Source organism: Gadus morhua, chromosome 16 (assembly GCF_902167405.1).
Source record: "Gadus morhua chromosome 16, gadMor3.0, whole genome shotgun sequence".
NCBI lineage: Eukaryota > Metazoa > Chordata > Actinopteri > Gadiformes > Gadidae > Gadus > Gadus morhua.
In genome coordinates, this window is record NC_044063.1 from 13,862,340 (window position 1) to 13,886,521 (window position 24,182).

Consider the following 24,182-nt stretch of genomic DNA (forward strand, 5'->3'; position numbering starts at 1 on the left):
TCCACGTGTGTGTCCATGTGTGTCCGTACGTCACGTGTGTGTGTGTGTGTGTCTGTGTCCGTGTGTCTGCCCATGTTTGTGTGTGTATAAAGCTTATAGCATTGGTACAAAGGCTCCACTTTCACACTCACAGCCGGGAGCAGAGCAATCTGCACGGACAACGCACACACGGTAAGTACACACAAAACAGGCAAAGAGACACACACACACACACACACACACACACACACACACACACACACACACACACACACACACACACACACACACACACACACACACACACACACACACACACACACACACACACGTAATCCAATAACCCCTGTGACTCCACAAAGTTTCTCACATCAAAGCGAGGCGCTCAGGAAGGGCAAGAGGCTTGGGAGCACCGGTGTCCTTGTTAAGATGCTGTGTACTGTTGTGCTTTTTGTTTTCCAGAAAGTGGAGGTGTCATCTTTGGTGTCCCCTTTGCTCAAATCCCCCCAAAGTTTCCCATTATTGCCCTCAGCTAAAGCCTAAAATGGTTTTCTGACCAAAAAGTTGTGAAGAAAAAAAAAAAGAAAAAAAAATTCCCCCAAAAAAAAGTCTAAGTGAAGGTTCAATTCTCCAGGGATATTAAGGCCGTTAATAAATTGAACACCACACATTAAAAAGTATATAGACAAATCAAACTAATTATTCACACAGGTTCAGCGTACTCATCCGTTCTCACTGTTCACACACACTGAGACACGTCCAGCGACCAGGAGTCCTTACATAACGAGCTGAAATTAAAAACACTTCACTTAACGCAGAGACCATCGTTCCATTACCAAGCGCCCCGGTCAGGGTGAGGGTGAGGGATGGGGAGAGGGTGAGGGTGGTGGAGGGGGGGGGGGGTGGCATGGTGGTTATCCCATTAGGATCAATATGAAGTGCTGAGCGCGACTCAGCGACTGTCTGGATCTACATAACCCGGTCGTCGAGAGGACACCCAGGACGAGGTGATTAACGACCGGGCGGACGTTCACAAACGCTTCCCACGCAGGGCTTCCCCCCCTCCCTGCCTCACTGTGCGAGACGGCGTGGAAGACCCACAGTCACTTAAAAACGAGCACCCGATGATCACGCTCAATTCGATGATGAGCCCGATCCATCACCGTGACAACCTTGGAAGCGGCAAGCACCGGAGAACTTTCTCCAAAAATCGAATTCGGAGAAAAAAAGAAAACAAATGGCTGCATGTCCTACGTTTTCCTTCCTTCCAGAATTATCGAGAGGATCCTGACAAATCACCGACGATTCGTGCGGCCGGCGCCTCGTTGGCCTCACCTTGAGCCCCGCGCCGAACACACAGGGGGACGTGCCGCGAATGACAACGTCTTTGCGGCCGGCACGCCGACCAGACGCTGCTGCCTTGCGGGTCGGGGGGGGGGGGGGGGGGGGGGAGATGCAGCGCGGGTCAGGGGGGAGAGATGCTTCTCTGTGTGTCAGGGGGGGAGAGATGATCCAGGGGGGGAGATGCTCTGTGTGTCAGGGGGGGAGAGATGCTCCGCGGGGGGAGATGCTCCGTGTGTCAGAGGGGGGAGAGATGCTCCCTCTGTCGGGGGGGGAGAGATGCTCCCTCTGTCAGGGGGGGGGGGGGAGGTGCTGCGCGGGGGCTCACCTTGTCTCCATGCCCCAGGTGCTCCGTCTTCACGTCGCTCAGGGTCTTCCAGTTGGTGGTGCCACCACCACTACCCCGCGCCTCCGTCAGGGACTGGCCCTCCACGGCATGACCCTCCTTGTCGTACCTGTGATGTACACACACAGAGACACACACACACACACACACAAACATACCCGTTGACAAATGTGATGGACACATGCCGCGGCACAGGGGACATGAATCAGGGAGAGGGGATCAATCACACACATGGGGCCATTACTGGACGTCTGTTTGTTATGTGTAGATCTATGGTGCTGTCCGTTAACAAAACCTGTGACACACACACACACACACACACACACACACACACACCTCACCTGGGGGACAAACCCCAACCATCATGACCCTCCCTTCTTGAGCCCCATCTATAGCAACACAACTACATGCATCACTGTATAGATGTTTCTTTCTACTGAGTGTGTATCTCTCTATAGATGTATCTATGTTCTGGGTATCACTGTATAGATTAATCTTTGTACTGGTAGATGTACAGTATCTCTGTACTTGGTATCACTGTATCGATGTATCTTTGTACTGGGTGTGTATCTCTGTACTGGGTGCGTATCAGTGTACAGATGTATCTTTTTACTGGTAGATGTATCTCTGTACTGGGTATCACTGTATAGATGTATCTCTGTACTGGGTGGGTATCACTGTATAGATGTATCTTTGTAATGTATACAAGTATCATCTTTCCTGGGTATCACTGTATAGATGTATCTCTGTATTGGGTGGGTATCACTGTATAGATGTGTCTTTGTAATGTATACAAGTATCATCTTTACTGGGTATCACTGTATAGATGTATCTCTGTATTGGGTGGGTATCACTGTATAGATGTGTCTTTGTAATGTATACAAGTATCATCTTTACTGGGTATCACTGTATAGATGTGTCTCTGTACTGGGTGGGTATCACTGCATAGATGTATCTCTGTATTGGGTGGGTATCACTGTATAGATGTGTCTTTCGTATCTCTGCCGTTTGATCACATAAACGCTGACCCGAGAACGAGAGCGCCGATCCGTCGGCGGTGAACACGGCCGCCGACAGGTTGAAAGCCGTCACATTTGAATTTGGCTTCAAAGAAAGGACGAAAGGACAGAAATACAAGAGCTATGTTCAGAGGCGGCGTGGCCTTCTGTGTCCGTCTAGGCAGGCGGGAGGGGAGGGAGCTCGGCCGCCCTGTCCTCCCCCTCCTGAGACACGGGAGCACGGGGAGTCACGGAAAACTCAAATACAACAAAGAGGACCGGAGCCGGGCGGGGCCACGGCCGTCTCCCTGGAACTAGAAACTCATTTCCTCCCCAGCGCTCGCGGTGCAACGCCGAAGACAAGGAGGGGAAACGTGGGAGGGAGGGAGGGAGGGAGGGAGGAACCAGGGGAAAGGAAATGGAAAAAGAGAGGGGGGGTGGGGGCAAACGCCATCTGAAAATTGCCCCGGTGATCCATTGAGCCTGGAGTCATGGGGGCTTTGCGGTAGTTGGCCGCTCGAGATGTAAATACAAAAGATAAATACAGGTGGCGCAAGACCCTGCAACGGACGGGAGGCAGGACTAATTGAAAATCTCCCCATTAGCGCTGCAGTCGGCGGCCCCGGGCTGCACGCAGGCCGTCACTCTCCACCACTCCTGCTGACTAATGTCAGCAATTATTTCCGGTGACACCCATTCTTTGGCTGGTACACCGGCACCGCTCGGCTTTTAATTGTGCTCGCTCGCGGTCCGAAAAATCTGGGGGGGGGGGGGGGGGGGGGGGGCGGGGAGCTAACCCCTGAAAGGAATTTGGGTCTTTTATCGGTTCGGTGTTTTAAAAAAAAAAGAAGTGTGCCGCTGCGCTTAAACAGACTCCACCTCGGTAGTCCGTTGGTAAACCCTCGCAAACAATACACTTAGAAACAGACAGAAACGCACAATGGAAACGAAACTACCCGCTTCTCTTTATATCATTGATCCTCACAGTGCGGCCCGCGGGCCAATGGCAGCCTGCAGAAACATCCCTGGCGGCCCAAAATGACGTACAGATGTACGTCATTCTACCAACATTAATTTAAACAAAAATAAATAAATATAAAGAGAAAAGTCGACTCTCTCTAGCTTTCAATTAAATCCTGTTAAATGTGTTAGTTTTAATCCGACTGTACATTGTTTTGAAAGGATGAACCTCGGTTTCGTGATTTATACCTCACTTGACCTCACTCCAAGGAGGTCCATGGAGCAATGTTTTTTTTCACCACTGGGATGCTAACGGCGTTTCCCACCTGATTTTTTTTCCTTTGGCGGCCCTCAGTTAAATTTTGGGTACCTAAATTGGCCCTGGGCTGTCTTTGAGAACCCCTGCTTTATATAAAAGCTATTGTTTTCTCCAGCCAAGACTCCCACACAAAAGTCCTAGACTCCCTAGGCATACACAGCCTATTCATAACACGAGACAACCTGATTGGCTAATTCAAGTGGTGAAAAGGTAGGGGGGGGTGGTGTCGGCAGAAGGTGGATGAAGGCAGAAGGGATTGGTGCCGGGTGGGAGCCGAGGAACGAGGTGGCGGCGCAGCGCCCCTTGGAGTGAAGGATAACCAACTGTAGGAGCAGTGACCCTGACCCGGGCTTCACAGGGGGGGCACGCTACAGACATGTCACATGTCACGGCGTGTCAGCAACCAAGGACAGAGCAGGAGTCGCCATGTGACAGCCGACGTGATGGACATCGAGGCGGAGGGAAACAGGGAAAACCGTGTGTGACGGTGGCGGCGCACACACTAGGGTGATTAGTCGAATTTCAATTGCGATTTAGATTTAAATACATGTTTTCAAACTCAAAGATAATCGTTTGAATAATCTTGATTATGTTTTCTTTCCATAATCGAGCAGCAAACACACACACACACACACACACACGGACACGCACACGTTACAGTACAATAATTGGTATTTGCAGTTCAGTTGAAATGCTTGTTGTCTTTAAGTTATTGCGAATGTACAGTACGAGCAAAATTTAGGGAGCGCAACGAAGGGTGTAATGTTAGAGAACCATAGTTTCTGTCATCCGGTAATTACCGGTCATTGTCTGGAAAAAAATTAGGACCGAAAATCTAAATGTCTCCGTCAGAATTACCAATGGAAATAATTCTCTCTGCACAATTTGAATTGTGTTAAATATGCTACAGTGGTCATTTGATATTTCCCACCACTATCCTATCATTGCTTTATTGGCCTTATCTGAGGAGGAATCTATGCCATAAACAGAAATATTATAGGCCTTTATTACTCTTCTCAATGGCGTGGAACGCTCCGTTCACTTGCATGGGTAGTAGCCCGGTAACTTGTCAACCCCAGCGTCTTCGGTTGCTAAGCGACGTCAACGTCTTTGGCGGACTATTTCACTGCTGATCAACACTACAATGCTGGTAACGATTAAATTGTAAAAAGACACACCATGTGAAGTTATTTTTCGTTTTTGCAAGTAGCCGTGTAATAAGCGGGATAATGTAAAGAACATCGCCAGTCATTATCGAAAATAAGCTCCTTCAGGGCGAAGCAAGAAAGCTCCGCTGCGCGTCGGTGTCCTGTTCGCTCTGTCGGGGCTTATTTTCCTGATAATGACCGGTGTTGTATATAGGGCTGGGCGATATGGACAAAATCTGATATCACGATATGAGTAATTTTATATCACGATATGGTATTTTTGAAGTAAAGTAAAATAATAAATGGCTTAAAATAACCATACTTCACATTTGATCAGTTTTTTCTTTTTATTTTGAACTTGAATTTCCATGCTTACAAAGGAGTAAGTAGCGAACAATCCGTCATTAACTGCAGTGTCATATAGTGCAAACATCTTGTAAACATTGAACTGTTTTTTCAATACAAATAACTTTTTATTTTTTTTTATTTTTTTTCCCTCTCGGTATAAACGATATGGCCAAATCTCTCCCGGTAGACACTTTCATATCGTCCACGGTATGATATCGTCATATCGCCCAGCCCTAGTTGTATACATTATCCCTTACATATATATTTAGCAGAAAAGGCCTGAGTAACAAATGTTTACAAAGTTACACATGTATTAAAAAAAATGACGGGTTGAAATCGGGGTCATCATTACAGTTAATGTGTCGGGCTCGGAGAGAACTTGCGCGGGCTCACGACGAGAGTCACGACGAGGCATATGCGCATTGCAAGCAGCAGAGACACTCTCGATACATTTGACTTTAAGTCAGCAGCGGCACGCTTCACAGATGCCAAATATCGAAAGAAGTAAAAAATAAAAAATAAACGTTAAAATGAAACCTTCCAGGTCACACGACGACCGGCACCAATTTATACTAGCGGAAACACTGCTTAGAACGTAAAGTTGACTCACGGCTCAGTGGAAATATGATCTCTGTGGCGACCCAAACACTAGCATGCTTTTGTCCTTCATTTCAGTCATTTGTGACATTAAGAGTCGCGTCAATCACAGGACATTGGGGTCCAAAGGTTTAGTCCATTGTTCCATAAATAGGACGTTGGATTTCTCATATAGGGTTTGATGGAAGGAGCTCCAATCGACCAATCGTGTTGCTGGAACCCGGGCTCTGGAAGCGCCTAATTGGCCGTTAGCGCTGAACTCAACCTCGGCTAGCACTAGCAAACAGTAAATAAGTGTCTTGAATCCGCACCGTGCAGACTAGCCGCTGCGGAAACGCTTATTAAAATACTACAGCGTAACTCTGTCCCCGACTCCGGCCAAGGCTCTGTGCCCCCCCACCACTCCCGCCTCCACTTCTGTTAGTACTGCAAGAGGGCTTTATAAAAAAAAATTAAAGTATCTTGAGTGCATACATTCTTGGCATGGGTGGCCCCTGTTGGAAATCAAACCCTTAACTGGCGGTGTCAATGCAATGTCCGAGCAGTTGAGCTGAAGGGTCCGGACAAGAGCCATGATCGGTTACTTTGATTGTTTCACCCCTACAGTGCACCAGAGAAGGTCACACACTGGTACTCTCCCAGTACCCTCCCAGTACTCTCGTTTCTTTTTCCTCTTTTTTCTTGCCTTGACGGTTAAACAACCTCTATTTACACAAGGCCGTATCCATGGCCAATTATACGTCTAAAACAAACCTAAATCTCTCAGGCCACATCTACACAATGGGTAGAAAGAACGTTTTTGTGTCTAAATGCTGTTCAAACATCGTCACGTACGCACAGGCCACGTTTTACTATTTGTTGCTCCGCAAGAGGTCTGTGTTTTATTTAGATTTATTCACTTTGGAGAACATTTTCAAACAGCTCACTCTTTTTTCTTTCTTTTTTTCTCTCAATGCTGGAAAAACCGCAGCTCAGTGTAGAGAGAAGGGCAGAGAGGGGAAACAAAAAAGGATCATTTCTGACGATTTAGCCGTTGACTGCAGCGGACTAATGACCGAGGTGCGAAGGGATCGACCCAGTCACATCGCAAACGCACAAATACTAAACTATGTGCCGGGATAATGACCAACTAACCGGGATGAGAAGTCTCCAGATGGGCTTGATCGACATAATGTAACTAGGTCAGCGCGGGCCAGAGCTAAACACTGAATAAGTAAGCACGCCTGGTTATTAATGTATACACTCTGTGAAATAATAAAAATAAATACACGTTTGCAGCCAAATGCGTTAAATTCTTCAGCGATATAGGAGGAGTATGTGCAGCCTGACTGAAGCAGCATTCTACGTCTTGGCCTTCAAAACAACACGATGGGTGACTCGAAAAGGGCTGGGCTTTCATTTGATAGACAGAATCCTGTGTTGGCACACCACAGTTCAAAGTTATTTCTCTTTTTAAATGTCAACATAAGCGATGCGGTTGTTTATAAAAAAAATAACAACATTCCATCACCTGTTGATAATTCGCAAGGAACTGTAACTGACTGCTGTTTAACAATACATATTTTAAATGTATTAAGACTCTCCCCTTGGGTTGAGAAGCACCATACGTCTTTCCCATCAAATCATGCGGGGGAAAAACTCAAGAGACCAAGTTCTCAGCAGCACCATCCATCAGAGGATAAGACACCCTGGCTCTCCAAAGATGACGAATAATGAATAATACAATTACCGATTCAGAGGAGGTGTGATCGGGCAAATGTTTCACAAAATGGATGAACTTCAGCTGCCCACCTCCCATTACCATTCAGAAGTATTCAGCAGAGGCGGACATCCTAAGAGACCATCTGAACCTTTCAGATACAGATACGAGCTCTACGGAGCAGGTAGGGGTCTCTATCGCTGCCCGAGGATGCCCTTCAGCAAGGACTGCAGATGTCGGGGTTAGAACACAGAACCTTTCACCATGGATCCACAGCCACTTTACCGCCTTTCCTACCACCTTCTAGCTACAGCGCACAATCAGCAGAATCTGCGGCCGTGTGTTGAATGATAAATTTGTCTGCATTTATAAAGTGCTTTCTAACCAGTGGCCCCTTCGAAGCGTTTTACAATATTGGCTTACGTTCACCTGTTCATACACACATTCTGTCAGCTGGAGGCCTGGACAAACGAGGCAAGGCTGGCCACAAGTGACCGAGTGACTAACGCCGAGGGAGGGAGCTGGAACGAGAAGGCCCCCCCTTTGGAGGGGAGGGGAGAGGGTTTAACGTGGCGTCCTGGAGAGACCGGACCAGAGGCATAACCAAACGTGTTGTTGCCCCCTCATGGGCAACTGCAGTATTGCACGAGAAGAGTGAAAGAGGTATAACAAAGGAGAAATACAGTAGTTCGAGGCCTGTTTGAGACCGGCAGTGGCGATTGTCAACATTGGTTGAATCTTTTATCCATGTAAATGGGGGGAAATTGCGGAACATTGGATTTGAGCTTGGGGAAAACCACAATTGAGTTATACACAAAAGTATGTTAATAGTTATTTGGAGCAAAAACAAGTCATGCTTGGAAAGCACTAATGCATAGAATCTGTGTGCAAGCAACGCTCAACATGGTAGGAAGATAATTAGGCAGCCAAGCACAGATACTCCGCAGCCCCATCCGCCACCCCCTCAAAAAAAAACGAACAAACTTCTGCACAGCTCTGAATTGCTGTGCAATAAAACAGTTGTCTTCTGCCTAATGCTAATTACTGTGACATTAAACGGCGCAGTAGTCAGCAGTCCCCAGAATACAGGATGGGGTCGGCTGACTGATTTCTGCGGTGCAGCGCAAACCAAGCCATCAGGGACGCATTAAATAGTTGTAGAGAACTCAAGAGCTCAGCACCAAAACATAATCAAATTAAAACTGAATCCCCGGGACAGAACCAGGACACAGGTGATTGCGGTGAGCTCTTTTTTTCTCTGCCTGGCCAGAAATAAACGAGAAGTGCCACATGTGTGTGACAAAACCGGTCACACAGAGTTGAGCAAAATCAAGAAAGGCGAGGGCCAAAAAATGTGTTTAATTGGTTGCCAAGTCGTCGGTTTAATTAATGTTTCACTTTGAGAAATAAACAAGGATATTGTTTTGTATATTTATTTATGTTTAAAAATCACATCCATCACCTTTACAAAACAAAACTATTTTTTAAACTAAGTGTTGCGTTTAGTCAGCTTGTTATTGCACCCTGTAAATCTCCACATGCATTGGATTGAATGAAAATAGGCTCGACCACTCTCTCTCTCCCTCCTCTAGCTCAAGTCAGGTCTCCTGTCAGCTGTGACTTCTGGGCTCAATTAGAGGAGGTCTATGAGGCACTAAAAGGCCTCAGAAAAGTCCTGGTAGGACCGGCCTGTCTCCAGGAAGGACTGGATAAACAAACACAGCGTCAGGAATCGTTATCTGGGGTCGGCCAAGTGAGAAGGGACCGAGGAAGAGGGCCCAAACACACACACACACACACACACACACACACACACACACACACACACACACACACACACACACACACACACACACACACACACACACACACACACACACACACACACACACACACACACACACACACACACACTAAAATGGCTGAATTAAAGCAGATTGATAGGAAGACCCATGAAGTTATTGGTGTATGATTTAAACATGCTACGTTTTGAGTCAATGAACGATATCATCAACCGTCTGAGAATTCTGAAACGGTCCTGTGACACGCCAGCAATCAGACCCCACAGACATCATTTTCGGAAACTCATCCGTTTATTTATCGGACAAAACAGCCAGCCGATCTTATACGAACACGCCACTCTGATAAAGGCTTAAGTGCAAAGCGGCAGAACTGAGGCTTAAGGCGCGGCCTTCACAGGGCAGCCAGGGGCTTCAGATGAGCCAATCATTGGATCAACACGATCAGGAAGAGGCAGCCGAGTGGTAAACAGAACTGTACTCTGTTGACTCGCTCCCCATCGTCCCCCGCAGTGCCCGCCCATTTAGCCGCTACCATTATGGAAATGAAATCCTCTCATCCACAGAGAAGAGAAAAACCAACAACTGCTTACTCTTCCACACAACTGCTTACTCTTCCACAGCACGCGGCTGCCATTCCACACACACAAGGCGGTACGGAGTAAAGTAGCGCCAGGGAGCTAATGGATGAACGAGTGAGGATCAGACTAGCCACTCCCTTTTCCTTCACCCTCATCACAACCCATGCGTCGGTATACACACACAAAGGTGACTATGTAAAAGGACTTTTTATATTGCGCTTTTCTAACCAGTGGCCACTCAAAGCGCTTTACAACATCGCCTAACATTCACACACTCATGCATGCACACATTCACACACCGACAGTGGTGTAAGCCACACAGGAAGACAGCTCGTCAGGAGTAGTCAGGGTGAGGTGTCTTGCTCAGGGACACCTTGACACTCTAGCAACCGCCCAGTGCCGCAAGTAGCGGCGCAAAGGCTTCTCCACGTGTTTAGGAGCGCCTTCAAATCCACCGTCAGAGACCGCCAGTTCAAACCCTTGGGATGAATTAATTCATTCATCCCCTAGGGGAGGAACTATTCCGCTAAGTGAACACAGGCAACCAACAGATAGCTACCTTCGTGTTAGAACAGGGAAGGTTTGAGGTTAGGGCAGGATCAATAGGCCGGAGTAGGTCAATCAATGTGCCCTGGAGCTGAAGGCAAGGTCGAGACAGAGCTCTGTCACGCAGCAATCTCCCCTCAGTGGCCCTTTCGGCCGACTGACAGCCTTTTTATCTACCACCCGTGTGTCACACGGTGAAATCCTACGTCCATGCTCCAGACAATGTCAGAAGAAAGAACGAATGAAAAGGATTTATGCTTTTTCCTTTTGTGTCGCAGTCGGAGGTGCAAAACACACTGGCTTATTTCTGGTCTGGGCAAGCAGCTAGGATGGGAGGGTTTAGGTAATGATGAATTGTAGGAATGGCCAGAGAGTGCAGAGAAAAGATGAAAGCACAAGTCCAAACTGTTTCTCTATTCCTTTGAGAAGCCGAAGCCAAGAGAGAGTCAGAGGAATAGTAGCGTATGGCTGTTCAATTGTGATAGCTCAGACCATCTTAAAACCGCATTTGGCTCCGGTGCCTTTGAAAGAAGCTGAAATACATTTCACTATACAACAGTACCTCTTGTGAGATGCCCACACAGGACTGGTTATACGTGCTCGTCTACAAAATAAAGATAAAGTCAAAATAAAAACCGAGCACAATTGCGAGAAATCTAATTAACTCGCACAAGGACTTTTATAATTTTCCTGAATTTCGTCACGTTACATGCAAAACAAAAAAAAACAAGAAAACACATTCTATCGGTTACAGGGGAATCCAATTCTCCCAATTCTCATGGAGGTATGACAGCAGCAGCCCCAACCAACCAGACTATGGAGCACTTAAACCTCACACATCCTAATAACAAGTACGCAGCTTTAAAGTTAATGCTTTAATGCATTTAATGCTTCCCACCAACGCACACATGTATGGACGCATGCACTGACGGATACACGCCTGTACAGCTTTGGTCAAACGGTAAATGGACTGCATTCAAACAGCGATTTTCTAACCCGCGGCAACTCAAAGCGCTTTACACTGTTGCCTAACCTTCATGCACACAGTCACACATCGACGGCGGAGTCAACCACGCAAGGCGACAGCCAGCTCGTCGGGAGCAGTCAGGGTGAGTTGTCTTGCTCAGGGACACCTCGACACTCAGCTAGGCGGACCTGAGCATCGAACTGGCAACCTTCAGGTTACCGAGCCACCTGACCCCCGCCCCCCCCCCCCAGGCTTTGGAGAGGCTGTGTATAAACGTCTGCCCCACTTACCAGCCACGCAGCTTGAAGGCCTCTGGGAGGTCCGGGTTGATCATCACTGTGCTGCTGAAGGACGCCGACAGGGAACGCCCGCCAAAGTCCGACAGCTTGGCCCCCTTGATGGCCACGATGGGCTGCGCCGAGCCGTCAAAGTTCTCCGCCTGCGCACACACACACACGACGGGAGAAGCAGAGGGTCGACAACGCTTCAACAAACTCGATTCCAATTTTTTCTCAGCTTCCTACGTGGCGTTTGTTCTGTTTCCGCCAAGTACAATTCAACAACGTAAAAAGACTTTTACTGCAATCGTTTTTCGTTTCAGTTTCTGTCTACGTTTCCATCCCTTTATTTTTAACATTGAGTTAGCATCAACAACAACAACAACATGGAGAAGCCCCAAGAGGGAAGGAAACCAAACCAAAAAGGAAGGACAGACACACAGTCCCACCATAAAAAATTAAAGAAATGAGAGAGCAAATACATAGACCTAACCGGAGTCCTGAGAGAGGAGAGAGGAGGCGAGGGGGGACATAATGCAGTTTGGTACCATGATTGTTCTTTCTAAATTATACATCCTCGTGTACCCCGGCACGTTCCCTGCGGAACGGGAGATCTGCCGAGCAAACAAAGAGGCTAACAGTCTGCCTCTCGTCAAGGGGGAGGAAACGGGAGAGGAGAAATGCGGGGGCCATGAGCTGAAAATCCACCGAGACTGCAACCCAGAGTCCGTTCATCACTGCGTGACAGGGTATTTATTCCCTGGTCTGAGCTACAGCTTCCGCTATCGAGAGGTCCCCGAGTTTCCATTAAACACACACACATCCAAATCTACTGAATAACTACTCACAGTGACACACACAAGCCAGTTCCACAAACACAGGTTATTTTGAAATGAACACCCAGTTGACAGGTAGACCTGGCAGGTATGAGTTATGTGATGGTACCCTTCACGCAACCATGGAAAAGAGTTCTTAATAAATACTCTTATGATGGGCGTTAGTATTCATCGAGACGGGAATTAGTTTGGAATCCTTCCGCAACGCGTCATCAAAAGCTGTTCCCTTTATGCTACTGTTATGTTTGCAATGGATAGTCTACACTAGTATGCATCGTTACTCCGATGCCTTACGACGCTCTACGGCACCCGTTAAGTGTAACAATGTTCTGCCGATAGTGATTCAGAGTTAAATTGGATATCGACGTCTCGACCTGCGTTCTTGTGCGACTCTGTTACTAACACGTTATCCTAACATTATATAACAAACATAATACCTACCCCAGATAGTGGGGAAGACCACCTCCATCCCAACAACAACAACAAACTCGTCCCATCGCTCTAGCCCCAGTTTTGCGGAGCTCCGGCGTGTTCACCCCCCCACCGCCAGTCTCCTTTGCCCCCCGCTCACCTCCTCCCCCCACAGGGTGACGGACACGGTGCAGCCGGACTGGTCCATCAGGTTGAAGGTCCTCTTGGAGACCTCGCGGCTGGCCTTGGTGGTGAGGCGGGTCAGCTCGTCCACGCTCTTACACACCCCGATCACATCTGCACCGGGAAGGGGGGGGGGGGAGGGCAGAACAGACAGTAAGGAACCCGGGCAGAGATCGGACGGAAGTCTCCCGGCTCAGTCACGTACATCCGAGGAAAGCCGTCCGGAGCGGGACGAGAACTCTTGTCCTTGGCTTGAAAAATAATAAACATAAAAATAGAGAGAAAGGGAAAATTCCACACCAGACACCGGGGCGAATATGCATATCATACATATTGATCGGGGAGGGCAGGGAACCCTAGGTCACTCGGAGGAAGCTCCGGTGTTTTTCCACCACAAATTGGCTCTGGGGAAATCAGCGGCTGGTTTTTCATTTGGAGGCGGGGCCGAGGTCAGTGGCCCGCGACTTGCAGGTGCATACATTCATAACGCCGCGACGCCACTGGACTGAGCCGGGAACAGCTCAGCGCTCTCTTCACTAAGGAGCGGCTCAGTCTATCGGACTATAAGTTATCGGACTGTTTACCAAGTGTTCCCAGTATGCACATTGCACATATTGTAAATAATGTTCCTCATTTTGTACATTTCAATTTATTTACTTTATTTTACATATAAACCGCTTTGTTTGGCCTTAGCTTTTGCACTATTTAGAATTTATATATTGTAAATATTACTTATCTTATTTTACCTAACTTTATCATTATTGTACGGTGTGTCGGAGATAACACAATTTAGTTTCCTCTGTACGTCTGGCACATATTTTGAAATTGACAATAAAGTTGACTTTGAGCTGATGGGACTAGCAGTTGGATGGGAAGGATCCATTACATTTATGGCATTTAGCAGACGCTGTTATCCCGGATCCCGGTGTGATCAGTGGTTTGCTCGATAGCTTTGGACGTTTCTTAATAACGCTTGATTTTCTTAAAACGAGAAACGGCGATGTTTTAATGAGCTAAAATGAAACCAAAATGACAAGCAGTTTATTTAAATATCACCTCCACTTTATTAAGACATATACTGATGCCTTCAAATGAATGCAATCAGCAGGTTTTATATTTTGATGTAAAACAAATTAGAACATTTAGTTGAATAAAGAAAAAGATACCTTGTATGGGTCTTGAAAAGGTATTATGTAGCTTTGCAAAAAGGAATTAAATGAAGTTGAAAATTTGTCACCGGTTGACTACATTAATGTTACAATATATTCTACAACCAATTGCCAAGTTTATATTGTATTAAGTTTGTTGATGCATCTGAATACACTGATGGCGTATAACTCAAGCTATCGAGCCAACATTGCCCGGATATTAGCATTGTGTGGGAAAATGGGGGACAATGCATTTCCACCCTGGTGTCCCGTCCCCATCACTGGACGGAGCCGGTAAATACCCCTAACGACGACCACCACAGAGACATTTGTCCTGGAATGACGGCGGATTGTAACCTTTCCCACTGAAGGCCAGAGGTTGGGCGTGGGGGTTTACTGGATTTAATGTCCAGAGGAAAATGGGCTTCAGATTGAATCACTCCACCTCTGGACGTTCTGAGTGGAGTTCACCTTGAGCCATCCCTCACACTCACACCTAAATAAAACATTGTATATTAATATAGTACACTATATACTGATCTTAACCCCAGGGGTCATAAAGTGGCCTTACATTGCATAAAGACTTAGAAAGTGCCAAGGTTTTGAATCGTAACCTTTACACAGCACCTTGTTTCGTGGTACTACCCAGTGTTTGTTTCTCATGTGCCTTCATTTCCACTCACGACGCAATAAAGGACGACCTCATTTGATCTCACCAAACCCAGGTGTGTCCCCCCCCTCTCCCCAGTGGCCCGCTTAACCCCCCTCCCACAGTGCCTGGTGCAATCAACCTAATTTTGATTGTGATTTAGATTCTTGGGTAAAACGATCTCCAACCTAATATAAATCAATTTTTTTATTTTTTTCAAAGTATATACCGTAATTTTCGGACTATAAGCCGCGCCTTTTTCCCCATTTTTCGAGTCTGCGACTTATATAACGGTGCGGCTAATCTATGAATTTTACAGGTTACAGACGAGTCCACCGACTTTAACTCTATCGGTGCGGCCACACCAAACGCGTTACTCGCGTTGGATAACGCGAGTAACGCGCCTAACCTGACGCTTGATCATTGTGTGGTGGTTCAACGCTTCCAACGCGTCAATGCGCCAACGCAGCTAGATGAGTCCATGTCCATGCAAGTGAACAGAGCGTTCCCTCTTCGTCATAACTATCAAACCAAACATCCTTCACACTCACCGAGCGAACATTATGAAAGTAAAATGCACATTTCTCGCTAAAAATGTTTCCATAAACGCATTTAATGGCGTAACTATGTTACTATTTCCACCCAGAATAAAGATAGTTGTCGGCCGTGGCTGCGCTGGAGTCCGAGGTAGGAACCCCAAACGCCACCGTGTTTGGGTGATAGAGTTTAGATCGGGTTAGATTAAATAATCTCTGATATAAATAACAATAATCGGGTTAAATAACTTCACATGGTGTGTCTGATGTGTTTCCACCATTCGTAGTGTTGATCAGCAGAGAAATAGTCCGCCAAGACGTTGAGGTTGCTTAGCAACCAGAGACTCTGTCCATGCAAGTGAACGGAGCGTTCCCTCTTCGTCATAACTATCAAACCAAACATCCTTCACACTCACCGAGCGAACATTATGAAAGTAAAATGCACATTTCTCGCTAAAAATGTTTCCATAAACGCATTTAATGGCGTAACAATGTTACTATTTCCACCCAGAATAAAGATAGTTGTCGGCCGTGGCTGCGCTGGAGTCCGAGGTAGGAAACCCAAACGCCACCGCGTTCTGGTGAAGAGTTTAGTATAGAATAGAATAGAATAGACTTTATTTGTCATTGTGCATTGGATACACAACGAAATTTGTTTGTGCAACCACTAACAAAAGTGCAGTTGTGCTGGGTGGAGGGTAGGAGTGTAGTGTGATTATTAAGTTCTGTGATGGCCCTGGGGATGAAACTGTTCTGCAGTCTGGAGGTGCGGGCTGTAGTGGCCCGGTAGCGCCTGCCAGAGGGTAGCAGGGTGAAGATCGGGTTAGATTAAATAATCTCTGATATAAATAACAATAATCGGGATAAATAACTTCACATGGTGTGTCTGGTGTGTTTCCAGCATTCGTAGTGTTGATCAGCAGAGAAATAGTCCGCCAAGACATTGAGGTTGCTTAGCATCCAGAGACTCTGTCCATGCAAGTGAACGGAGCGTACCCTCTTCGTCATAACTATCAAACCAAACATCCTTCACATTCACCGAGCGAACATTATGAAAGTAAAATGCACATTTCTCGCTAAAAATGTTTCCATAAACGCATTTAATAGCGTAACTATGTTACTATTTCCACCCACAATAAAGAAAGATGACGCGAATCTTCAACGCATGTAACGCGTCTACGCGCCTATACCAATGGTTCCCTATGCAAAAATGCCGAGTTTGGACGCCCCTAACGCGATTAACGCGGTTGGTGTGGCCGTACCGTATGGGCGGACCGGGGGAGTGCAGAGGTAGTGGGGACAGAAAATGCAGCTGCAATAGTTTGCTGACCTGCAATAGGTTTCATATTTTTCTTTGGTGGCATTTTTGCCACCAAAGAAAAATTTCTCTCTTCTCTGCCTGTTTCTCGAGAAAAACGGGATCTCGTTGGAAGCGCGATGTATGCGCAGGCGCCGTTTGGGCATAACAATATGGCGGCTGCCGTTCAATGTAGTTTTCATCACCACCACCGGATTATGTTTCATTTATTTCATTACAGCACGTCCCCTAAAACGTTACAACATAATCGACACGAATGAGCACAGCATCGAGCAGTGGAAACGTGGGTTTATTTACTATGAAGTTCGTATTTTTAATTGTTGAAATGAAATCAGCGGTGACGAGCTAGTTGTTTTGGTAGCGGCTAAATTAGCATGTCGCGATACTTTGTACAGGGGATCATGTCTGCGCCGAGTAGATGCGCAGAGGGTTGAAACAGCGCTTGTCCGGTCTGCTCACAAGAAGGTTTCTTTGGCCAGTTCCTGTGATTAAATACGAGTTGTTTAATGTTCACAATGTATCGTTTTTCATGGGGAAAATGAGATGCGTCCCCGGGACGCATGGATAGTGAGTTTAGTGCGTCCTTTCAGATTTTAATGCGTCAGGGACGCAGGACGCGTACCTAGCAACATCACTGCACCCGCGGCTTATAGTCCAGTGCGGCTTATCTATGTACACATCATTCAATTTAGCTGCTGCGGCTTATACTCAGGTGCGCCTTATAGTGCGAAAAAAATATATGGTATATTTCATATCGAAATAGAACAGCTGGATCAATTTTTTTTTACGTTATTTTGATCGGATCAATAGGATGATTTCGGTAACTGAGAAATTTCAAATTTAGTGGCCTTACATTGCATAAAGACTTAGAAAGTGCAAAGGTTTTGAATCGTAACCTTTACACAGAACCTTGTTTCGTAGTACCACCCAGTGTTTGTTTCTCATGTGCCCTCACTGAGAAATGTCAAATTTCTCAGTTACCACGTGTTTTTTGGGGAGAGAAATGCTGAATAAATGCGCATCATGCATTGAAACTCAAACATAATGATTTGAATAATCGTGAATTCAATATAGACCAAAATAATCTTGACTGACAGACAGACAGACAGACAGACAGACAACGTCCTCACCCAGCACCGCGTCCTTCTCGTGCGACGCCAGATCGCTGATGGCCACAAAGCTGCAGAGGGCCACGGGCAGGTCGCTGGCGTCGTCGCAGGGGATGATGGACGACTCGCCGTTCAGTGTCATCTCGTAGTCGTTCTTCGTCGACGAGTACTGCTTGTTGGCGATCTTCAGGGTGCCCTTGGACATGTAGTACACCTGGAGCAAAAACAATAGACGCTGGCAGGAGACCATAGGACAACAGTGTTGTTGCTCTGGTACGTTTGCAAGATACCGCGGTCTGCTAGACACTAGGGACCGCTGCCGACAGCTGTGCCTGAGTTAGCGTCTCCGCCTGAAGCCCGTTTCCCATGCGACGGCTCGGGAAGTGAGCGCGTGTGTTGTCAGACCTAGGCTCAGTTTCCTCACCTTTCCGACCTCGATCAGATTGTAGAACTTGTCCACCTCCTGGTTGAAACCTGTGATGCGGATTTCTCCCTGCAACCCAAAACATCAAACCATATGTTAGCCACCGTCACACACAGGAGGTAGAGCGGGCTGGCTGGTAACCGGATGGTTGCTAGTTCGATCCCCGGCTCCTCCCAGCGTAGGAGTGTCGAGGTGTCCCTGGGTGAGCCGCCTCGCCTGACCGCTACTGATGAGCCAGCCGTCGCCTTGCATTGTTGAAACCGCCGTCGGTGTGTGAACGTGTGCATGAATGGATGAATGGATGAATGAATGGGTGAATGAATGGTCGAACGAATGGGTGAATGAATGGGTGAATGTTAGGCAATATTGTAAAGAGCTTCGAGCGGTGAAAAAAGCGCTGTATAAATACATTCCATTTACACCCAGGAGACCCACTGGTCCCACTCTGGGCTACACTGGGAGTACGGGGATGATTAACACGACGACAGGAACGAGGAGGGTAACGGCACTCACACTCTCGTCCACGATCTCCATGGAGAAGAGCTTGCCCTCCCCGCGGGAGTTGCTCCATGTGCGGATGTTGCTGCGGTTGGTCACGCGAGCCCGGATGGTCCACCTAGCAGAGGAGAAGAGAGAGGCCCCATCGGTGAACGGTCTGACTCACGCTCAAGGGTTCAGGGCGGCGTGGGAGTCTCTTTCATGCCGTCGGTCACGCCACATGATATCTTTTTCTAGTTTCCCACATTTGAAGTATCTCCGCGTAGCCAAGGCACACAGAGTGCATAGATAAACGCGGGGTAAATTGGGCTGTTTTGCGTCTCTTCTGATGATGCATTAAGGTACAGGCTGTTCATGTAAAGCACGTTGAGATTAATGGGAATTTAAAGGGTGGTTAGCATCGTGAATTAAATAGTTCCAAGATTACAACTTTTTTTTTTTTTTCACTGCTTTAAAATGGCAATTAGTTTCTCTCTATCGTTCTTTTATAATAACTCAAAATAAAACCTGCTGTATTCATTGAATCAGAGCACTCGGCACAAAGAAATCACCGGATGGAAGCCTCCTTGAAGATCACTAGAGCAAACATTGGTAAAGCTAGTATTATTATTAGCATTATTTTCTATATTCTTTAGGCGTTCGAGATTGTATTTTTCTGAAAACATACTAGCTAGGAGCTGAACCCCCAAAAAAAAAAATATATATAAAAAATCCCTTTAAACTTTTCTACATTTTATGAACGCATCGCCGGTTCTGTCGCTGCAGTGCTGCACTGCGTTCCAGTTCAGAGCCCCACAGGAGGGCGCGATGGCAGGGATACGCAGAGAGCCAGCGGCCCCTTAGTTGTTGGAGGGGGGCCCAGACACTCACTTGGACTGGTAGGGGTTGAGGCTGGCGATGGGCACAACTTTGGAGGAGCCCCCCGGGGTGCTGGGCAGGGCAGAGGGGGTCTTCTTCCCGAACTCTCTGCTTGGACCTTTGTTTGCCGCTGGAGGGAGGGGGGGGGAAAAGAGAGAGAGCGAGAGAGCGAGAGAGAGCGAGAGAGAGATCAATGATCCGAGAACAGCAAGTAATAGAGTGAAGTGAAGTGAGAGACGCATGCATTATTCATCAGAGGCCGAGTAACAAAAGATCCAATTCCTTTAGATGGCGGCTCTCTGATCGGCGTAATCGTCTCGGCCGCGATACCACGGAGAGCTGCGTCAGGCGACCGCCACACGTGACGCGGGGTTGCGTGCGGGCGCCGGTGTGAACGCGGTGTGAGGTGGGTAAGAAGGAAGTGGTGGAGATGATGTTCCAGCAGGAGGAAGAGGAGGATGAATCACAGTCACAGATTCAGGGGCAGGGTGTGAAATGTGAAACGCACTTGGAGACACTCCCTCCACTGCAGAGCGCAGCCGCCGCCGCCTCACTGCGGGATTTGTCGGTTGGATGGACACCCCTACCATGTGCGTGCGTGCGTGCGTTTCCCACGTGGCAGATTATAGTTTGAGTGTCCACTTAAGCCACACCACCACCAAACACACCACCACTTCGACTTTGCCAACCTCTGCACTTCTGGTAATTAAGCTCTTCCCAGATCAGGCCACACACACACACACACACACACACACACACACACACACACACACACGAGGAGGGTGCTGCTGCGGGCTCCATCCCCTTGCGGCAGATTAAAAGGGATGAATACCTGCCAGGGAACGGGGGCTCGAGAGGGCCTTCTGACAGCCAGATCACACCTCATCCACCACCACAGCCGCCCGTCCCCCCGGTTCCAGCCCATTTACCCCACCTTGCGCTACTCGAGTCCCTCCAACAAGGTATTTAGATTACCTATGGATTCTGCCCGAGCGTGGTGGAGGCGAGGGGAAGCGTTTTAATCAACGTCCAGACCGGCTCGTCAGCGTTTCGAGCGTTCCCAGGTAAACTTCTCATCGCCGCGTGGGGGAAGCATGGGACATGATCCATTCAGAGACGGTTAACCTCGTCATGCTAATGAATAACGAGAACCCCCTGAGTTTCATTAATAAAATATCAATGTGGAGGCTTGTGTTTGATCACACCCATATGGAAAGACGTAAGCAATGTGTATCCAAACATAACGTATCCGAGCAGCGTTGAAGGCACACCCCTCCCCTGCTGCTGCAAACCGGCTGCATACCTACCCGCGTTTACCCGACAAACACTGTCATCTGGTGGCCACTCGGGAGAACACGCATCTATTAAAATGCCTGGTGAAAGAGGCAGACTATAACTCACGCTCTTTACCGTTCTGGGGCTGCAGGGGGCGGACCGGGGCGGCGGGCTCGGCAGCCTGTGGTGCTTTACCCCCCTGACCTGGAGAGCAAGAGACCACATCCCCCATTAGCTCTGGGACCTTCTAACACCTTCTAATAGAAGGTCAGAAGGTCCAACCCGACGTTCTATTATAAGGTTGGGTTGGAGTCCCGACGTGGGTACCAGAGAGACTGTTCATCTGATCTTCAATACATTGCACTTTCTAAAATGCTTTGCCTTTATTTTCTATTTATATTTCTATCTATTTTACTATTTTTTTTTTTGCTTATCTATTATTTTATTGTATGACAATATTTATATTTGAAGCACTTTGGAGTCTGCCTTATGTATGAAAAGTGCTTTATAGATATGCCTTGCCTACCACTGAGGGGCTTACTGAGCCGCTCACATAAAACACAGAGTGTGGTGAGGTGCTGTCACACCAAAAATGTACCGGGGTCGAAAATTGTACCGCCTACGTAATTCGCGTCGAAACATTATGTCATCGTTCAACGCGATTGTCCAATGCCAGGCAGGTTTCAAAAAACGTTTGCGCTCATTAAGACGAAATAACATAATACAGATAACACTTGTTTTTAATTTATATTTGTATTGTATTTAATTGTTTAACCGAATTTAGCTAGTAAACTTAGTGTTTAAAGTGTATTGTGGTTTATATTTGTGTTGTATTTAATTGTTTAACCGAATTTAGCTAGTAAACTGAGTGTTTAAAGTGTATCGTAGTCTAGCTAGCTTGACAGCTTGTGTTAATTTAATTGAGATAATAGACGTCATCGTTCGACGCGATCATCCGTTGCCAGGCAAAGTTCGACACGATCATCAGTTGCCAGGCAGGTTTGGAATTTTCGAACGCGGATTACGTAGGCGGTAAAATCTTTGCCCCCGGTACAATTTTGGTGTGACATTGCCTAAGACACGAGGTTAAGGCGTGGACTTGGAAGGCGTCACCTTCCACGAAGGGAGTGGGCTCGCCCAGCTTCCCGGGAACGTCTTTGGCCGGCGTGATGACCTCGATCTCCAGGATGATGATGACTCGCCTGGGAACAAACCACCAACATCGTTTTATAAACCAAGTCTCCATCAACACATTGAAACACTTAAAGATAACTGCCCACTCTTATGCAGTTAATGTATGTTGTACGTCCTAGCACTTAATGTACGCACTTATTTTATGTTGCATGTCCTAGCACTTAATGTACGCACTAATTGTATGTTGTACGTCCTGGCACTTAATGTACGCACTTATGTATGTTGTACGTCCTTGCACTTCAAAATAGTCCTTAGCATCGTGTAGCGACTTATCCTAGCTGTCTTTGTTGTATACAGGGAATGGGTTAACCTGGTGATTGTTAGTGCTTGGCCCTTGGTTCTATGAACATCCTTACTGTACTGACAGCGATATTGTCGTTTCCCTTTCTTCTGACAAATGTACTTAAGTCGCTTTGGATAAAAGCATCTTCTTAATACTCTGAACGTAAAATGTAGATGTAAATGATAACACAGGACGGACATTAACATCACCGGCGCCTGGCACTTGAGTGGGTCCGTAACGTTTTGTGAAACAAATTCACCAACCCTCTACAATTAAGGATGGGGATTCACCATTAAAGCATTCCATAATAACGCCATTACTGCAGCCCACCTTCCATCCTTCAGCACGTTGGTCACACTCTTCTTCAGCATGCAGACACAGTTGGGTTCCAGCAGGTTCTGTTCGGCCAGCGAGTTCAGCTGAGTGGACAGCATGAAGTCTGCAGAGAGCGGGGGACACAACCGTCACAGACATTGAACCTCCCACTACCACACTTTAACATACACATTCAGCAGTCGCTTTAATCAGAAGCGACTTTCAACAGTTCCCACACACATTCACACACCCACGGCGGTGTCATCCACGCAGGGCCACAGCTATCTCGTCAGGAGCAGTCAGGGTGAGGTGCTCGCTCGGGGACACCTCGACACTCAGCTAGGAGGAGCCAGGGATCTAGCAACCTTCCAGTCACAAGTAGACCCGCTCTACCTCCTGAGCTAAGCCGACCCTCTCGAACACAGAAAGGTTTTGGCTGTGTGACGCATGCGTGTGCCTGGGCGTGTTGAACAATCAATACGAAACCATGAACCACACAGGCTAATTAACTTGTACTACTTATCAAGTTCGGCTTGGAAAAGTGCCGGTTATAAGTCACGGATATTCTGTTACACATTGAACTGCAATCAGATCAGGCCACCAGACAAGTAAAAAGGCCTTGGCCATTCATAATTGGTAAATAATTACCTTGAAATGCCTCTAAAAGGTATCTTAAAAGCCACACACCAACAGGCAGTGACAACACAGCAAGGTCTGCTGAGGTAGTGACACATATCAAATATTTTATTCGTATTTCAGTCAACTGAATACATTTTTTCATGTCATTGGAATTGATTTAATATTTCCACTAATTTTTTTACCAGCTTTTTTCAAGTTTGCAAGTCATGATGAAGCTAACCGATATGAAATTCGGAAATGACTACTGCTGATTCAGAGTGTGAAATCCAAATGAGTGCATATACTTACACGACATGGTGTGTCGGCCGTCGTTCATCATGATCCTGAACCGGGGTGGGCCGCTGGTACCGTCCATCTTACGGATGTTCTGAGAGAAAACACAGTCAGGAAACAGGCTGCCCCAATGCATTATACAGTATACATATATATGTATACATAAATATGTATACATATATATGTATACATAAATATGTATACATATATATGCCATTATTGGCCCCCAATATAGAGCAGCCTAGCTTACACTGTTGATAAAGCATGACAGGAGAGGAGACCATAGTGATAGTGACCACTGTGGAACCGTTCCTATGGAAAATGTGA

At 47.0% G+C, this 24,182-nt stretch overlaps 1 protein-coding gene across 2 annotated transcripts in view; it reads right to left on the reverse strand.

Annotated features, from left to right (window-relative positions):
* Positions 1-24,182, reverse strand: part of rpa1 (replication protein A1) — a 37,395-nt gene that overhangs the window by 12,611 nt on the left and 602 nt on the right. The window contains exons 3-13 of one of the 2 annotated variants that reach the window (XM_030381242.1): positions 23,871-23,949; positions 22,959-23,067; positions 22,265-22,353; positions 21,278-21,355; positions 19,889-20,006; positions 19,034-19,136; positions 18,521-18,589; positions 18,118-18,310; positions 13,314-13,450; positions 11,919-12,067; positions 1,649-1,775 (exon numbers count right to left, since the gene is read on the reverse strand). In XM_030381242.1, coding sequence (XP_030237102.1) covers positions 1,649-1,775; positions 11,919-12,067; positions 13,314-13,450; positions 18,118-18,310; positions 18,521-18,589; positions 19,034-19,136; positions 19,889-20,006; positions 21,278-21,355; positions 22,265-22,353; positions 22,959-23,067; positions 23,871-23,949 — 1,251 coding nt within the window. The remainder of the gene's footprint in view (positions 1-1,648; positions 1,776-11,918; positions 12,068-13,313; positions 13,451-18,117; positions 18,311-18,520; positions 18,590-19,033; positions 19,137-19,888; positions 20,007-21,277; positions 21,356-22,264; positions 22,354-22,958; positions 23,068-23,870; positions 23,950-24,182) is intronic. The other variant, XM_030381244.1, reaches the window with a different exon arrangement.